The sequence below is a fragment of the Liolophura sinensis genome, chromosome 13 (assembly GCF_032854445.1).
Source record: "Liolophura sinensis isolate JHLJ2023 chromosome 13, CUHK_Ljap_v2, whole genome shotgun sequence".
In the NCBI taxonomy this organism is placed as follows: domain Eukaryota; kingdom Metazoa; phylum Mollusca; class Polyplacophora; order Chitonida; family Chitonidae; genus Liolophura; species Liolophura sinensis.
Window position 1 is genome coordinate 4,246,352 of NC_088307.1, and position 5,152 is coordinate 4,251,503.

The window sequence follows — 5,152 nt, forward strand, 5'->3', positions numbered from 1 at the left end:
AATCTCTAGGAATATCAATCTCTAGGACACACGAGGTGTGGGTTCAAAACCGGCCTCGGGGCATTTGTATATCTCCTCGCATCCACCGCTTGTGGGGCCTTGGTGACAATAAGCTCGTTTGTCCGTTTGTGCCATATAACGTTCGTTAAAGTCCTCTTGTCTCCCACCAATACGCATGGTGTGCTTATCTGTCCTTCGCAGGTGGGAAAGTGTCAGTAAATTGCCAGAGGTCATTAGTTTAAGGCGTTGCACTCCTGTTTCCTCTACCCATAAAACTGCCCCCATCGTATAAGCGAAACAATCCGACTGCAGCATGGAGCTGCGCAACAATCAAATAAATGTATACTATCTATGGGGCTTTTAGTCAGCGTTGTCCTGGTAAATTTACTTCAATATTGCAATCACACTTTTGCGTATGTTCCATCCAAACCGATAAAATATACAAACCGGTATATATATTATCATTTGCCTGATACAGTATGTTTGTCATTCTGGCCTTCCGTACCTATTCCTCTACTTGATACGTCCTAGATTTTAACCTTTCACATTCTATGTATTACAGTAATGTTTAGGAGAGCATGTTATGTCTGACCTTGTAAGTATACCACAAGAAGCCTGTGAATCGATGCGAACATACGTGCTGATATCTGAAATGAGTTTAGGCACGCTGTGGCCCTCGCTGAATTTACCTCGCTGGGTGTACGCCACACCTGCAAAATCAGGCAACGCAGAGTACGCAAAGTAGCAGTTAAAATCCACGACAGGTAAGGTACATTTATTATTGTCTGAAGTATTATAGGTAAACGTTATAGCACTGTTATATGCGTGGACTATAGAATAAGTATAATATCTGAGACGTTGATATGTGTGGCCGCTCTCTGTTTGTGGGTGTGCGAGTTGAGGAATTCTGAGGAAGGAATGGGGTTGGGAGTGAGTGGCGGATATCTCCTTTGTCTAGTTGTTAACGCGGTCACACTTAAGACTCTCTCAACAATGCGGCCGCTGTGGGTTCAAGCCCAGGTCATGCTGACATCCTCTCCAGTCGTATGTTTTCCCTCAGCCTCTGCCTGGTTTCCCCACCATAATACTGACCGCCGTCGTATGCATAAATGAAATATTCTTAAGTACGGGGTAAAACTTCAATCAAATAAATAAATCCTACAGGTAGATGGCACTGGATGCCAAGTGAGGAACCTGAATCAACTGCGGCTTTAAATTAGGAAGATTGTCAGTTGCCTTACAAAGGACGGTAGTGTCCTCCGGGAACTCTGATTTCTTCACTTTTAAGAATGGCCGAGATCGCATAACGAGTATTCTTGAGTAAAATACATATCGAATGGATACAATACAACAACTCGCGTCTTTCTGTTACATATAGAGAATATAGGGCGTTATACCTTAGTTCTGACATATTTAATCCCTCTGTATATCACGATTGTAAGTAAGTTCCCCACTATACGCCATCCCCCTCCTCACACGCCTGTATAGATCATTGTATCTGTAGGCCTGTGTGACCTAAATATGGAAATCAGAAAACAACGTTGAGGTCAGAAACTGGAACACAAGAAGACGACATTTCAATTTCTATGCACATTGTCACTGATCTCATGAAAATGTTAAAGAAGGCAGTAAAAACCGTTTTGTCGTGTAACTTGAAGCCTGGCTAGACTGCATATCAATCGTGTCTGAATGTATGCTTGGGAGTTTTACGTTGCGCTTAACAATTTTTCATAGGCTCATTAGGGTAATTACGTTGGTATACACACGAGTACACAACTCTCCGCGAGAACACGAGTAACCATATGTTATTATTACTAGTACTGTTTTAATTACTCTCCCCAACTAAGGAACTTTTGCTTTTCAAGCGTGTATTTGTCGGTCTGTCTGTGAATCTGTCAGCGGAAAATTACTGAATGATTTGTGCGCATGTTTGCTTTGGTCTAAAAACCGCATCCAGGAATCTTATTAAATACTTTTATGTGTCCATCAGAACGGACAGAAATACAGAGTATTCTCCCCTTGTCTGCAGTGCGGGAACGAGTACATTTATGGCTGTGTGGTTCATCTCGTATGGTCTTGTGGTTAAGAATAACAGTGAAAAGTTACCGAGTGAGATACCATCCTCCAATTTTTTCTCTTGAAAGATTCATCTCTATATAGCCTTTGACCAATAAGATCGACAGTTCGAATCCAGTTCCACTGGTCCGGATAGCACATTTGGTAGAGCCTACGTTTTTGGGAGCGGTAGATCCAAAATCAATCCTGGGTCGAGTCACACCTAAGACTTTAAAAGAGGAAGTTGTAACTTCTTCGCTTGGCGTTCAGCATAAAGTGGATATTTCAGCGATTGGTTGACCCAAATCAGTATAATGGCTCGGGCGGGGCGGCTTACTTGCCTTCGGTGAGTCGTCTCAGTGATGCAGCACTAGATAAACGAGCGGTGGAAATCCGTTCTGCTACAAGGAGGCACATTACATACACCCTAAGGATTCCTTCGTCGTCACATGGCTGAAAAATTGTTGAGTACGACGTTATACCCCAAGCACTCACTCACTCACTCGAATCCAGTACCCGATAGTTTGATTTCGACTTTCTGTCCGGAGACTTTTCATGTAGATTAGGACAGGCACTGTGATTTCTTTTTGGCTCTGTCTGAATTCCTGAAGCCTCCTGACATGAAGTGACATGAAGTCACTGAGACCTCCAGCGAAATGTAATATGGGCGTTAACTGATATACTGTTGTTCTTAGAATTATCACATACCGTTAGCATCAATCACTTTTCTTGTTATATAAATTGGTCTGCTCGGATTCCACTCGCCATAATGCTGTCAGGTTGCCATAGAGGCTCCAATAAATAAATAAATAAATAAACAAACAAACAAGCAAATAATTAAATAAATAAATAATTCAATAAATAAATAAGTAAATAAATAAATAAGTAAATCTAAATTGGTGCCTCTCTGTCGTTTCAGCTCAATATGTGGCCTCTCCGGACGGTTTTGAAACTGTTACGTCTCATACTGATGTGCATAATGTTGGAGACTTTGGTGCTAATCTCGCGAGTTTTTCCGGGAGTTATGAACGTGGTGGGTTACTTCGCTCCGGAACATGTGCGATTATTGCCAGGAAGTGAAGGTCGACTTAAACAGCTTGGCCAGAATATGAGAAACTGGAACATGAGAGCCTCCCTGTATTTTAACGGCTTGACTGACGCCTTCCTGAGAACTCATGTCAACCATCGGGCACCAAACATTACAGTTTTCAATTTAGAGGGCTCCGAATGCAAACTTTTAGACTTTGCCAGAAAGGGACGCCCCCTGGTGGTGAACTTTGGAAGCTGCACCTGACCTTCGTTTATGCTGAAGCAGGAGCACTTCAAAGACGTTGTCCGTCGCTTTGCGTCGTCAGCTGATTTTGTGCTGGTGTACATTCGAGAAGCACATCCGACTTACCACGGTACGAACATCGTTGGAAAAATCGAGGACCACGTGACCATCGCGGACCGAATCGAGGCTGCCAAGCTTTTGTTGACCGATGAAGGTTATCCGTGTCAGGTGGTGGTTGAGAGCTTGGAGAATCGGGCGGTTTGGGAGTATGCTTGCCGACCGGAAAAGCTTGCCATTATTTTAGACGGAATTGTGGTGTATCTTGGGAAGAGAGGTCCCCATGGTTACTTAATGGAAGAGGTGGAGGAGTGGCTCGTGCGCTTCACACGAAAAGAATAAACGCGAATAAACGTTAATTGTGGGATGCCATAAAACTACTCTACATGTAGCATTTACCATGTGCTTATTTGCTTCGCGGTCCTCTTTTATTTTTATTAGCTTGCACATCACTTTCACTTTCAAAATCCTTTAATGTATGTTTACTTACTTGCAGCTGACTTTCAGTTTCAAAATCTTTTACGTATATTTATTCATCTGCGGTTCTGTTTCAGCTTCATTGCCATATACTGTAATTCCATTATCCTTTTCTGTGTGTTTATTACTTTGCATTTCATTTACACGTTCAATATTCTTTATTGTGTATTTAGTTGCCTGCAATTCACTCTCACTTTGGATGTTGTTTACTGGTGGATAGAATTTAAACAGTATGATTTAAATGCACAGCACAGAGAGAAAAATCAGAGCAGCGACGACAGCGTGAAAGCTGGCAAATGGTCACAGGTAATCGGTGAAACACGGCCTCTTGTCAATTTACCTCGATAAACCTAGGCCGACGTTCCATTTGCCACCTTAGAGACGATGTAATGAATGTTCCCTGTTGTATATACTCTATGAAGACGACGATGTTCTTGTTGATATTGTTTGGGATGCTGGTCTTATTAATTATGATCGAGGTTTGCATTTGGAAATCTTTTTGACCGCACATCAATCATTATTATAGAAAAATGGCTTGGTAAGGTGGCACAGCCTTGCTGTTGTCGTACCATCTGTTACTCACGTCAGGACAAACCAGACAAAACCTTTGGGATGGTTATGATAATTCATCATTGACTTGTCACGGTATCCACAAAGTACAATAATAACACCCTCATCGCATCATCCCATTCAGGTCAAAGGAGGAATACTCTAAAGCTAGAAGCCCACAAATGCTGGTGCAGCAGTGAGCTTGTGGCGTGACAGTGATGAGCTACAGGCTTGATAGTGGTGAGTTAGTGGTGAGCAGAGGCCCCTAAACCTGGGCTAGCGATGAGTTAGGATCTTCTAAAGCTTGGCTAACGGTGAGCTAGTGGTGTTATAGTGGTGTGTTTATGGCATGATAGTGCTGAGCTAGAGGTGTGATAGTGTGAGCTAGGGATGAGCGAGTGGTGTGATAGTAGTGAACTAGCGGCGAACTAGCGACGAGGCATAGGCGTGATAGCGGTGAACAAGTGGCGTGATATAGGTGAGCTAGAGGCGATGTAGTGTTGAGCTACTGGTGGGCTATAGGCGTGATAGTGGTGAGCTATCCATGAGCTGGTGGCGTAATAGTGGTGAGCTATCTGTAAGCTGGTGGCGTGATAGTGGATAGATAGAGGCGTGGTGGTGGTGGTGTGCTAGCGATGAGCAAGTGGCGTGATATAGGTGAGCTAGAGGCGTGGTGGTGTTGAGCTACTGGTGTGTTATAGGCGTGATAGTGGTGAGCTATCCATGAGCTAGTGGGGTGAT

The 5,152-nt window shown here is 43.3% G+C and overlaps 1 protein-coding gene across 1 annotated transcript; it reads left to right on the forward strand.

Moving 5' to 3' along the window:
• The first annotated feature begins 609 nt into the window (after positions 1 to 609).
• Positions 610 to 3,954, forward strand: LOC135480502 (type I iodothyronine deiodinase-like). The gene is made up of 2 exons (XM_064760349.1): positions 610 to 764; positions 2,975 to 3,954. Exon 2 carries the CDS (start codon positions 2,981 to 2,983, stop codon positions 3,725 to 3,727), a length of 747 nt encoding a protein of 248 aa, XP_064616419.1. The 5' UTR covers positions 610 to 764; positions 2,975 to 2,980; the 3' UTR covers positions 3,728 to 3,954.
• The last annotated feature ends 1,198 nt before the right edge of the window (positions 3,955 to 5,152 follow it).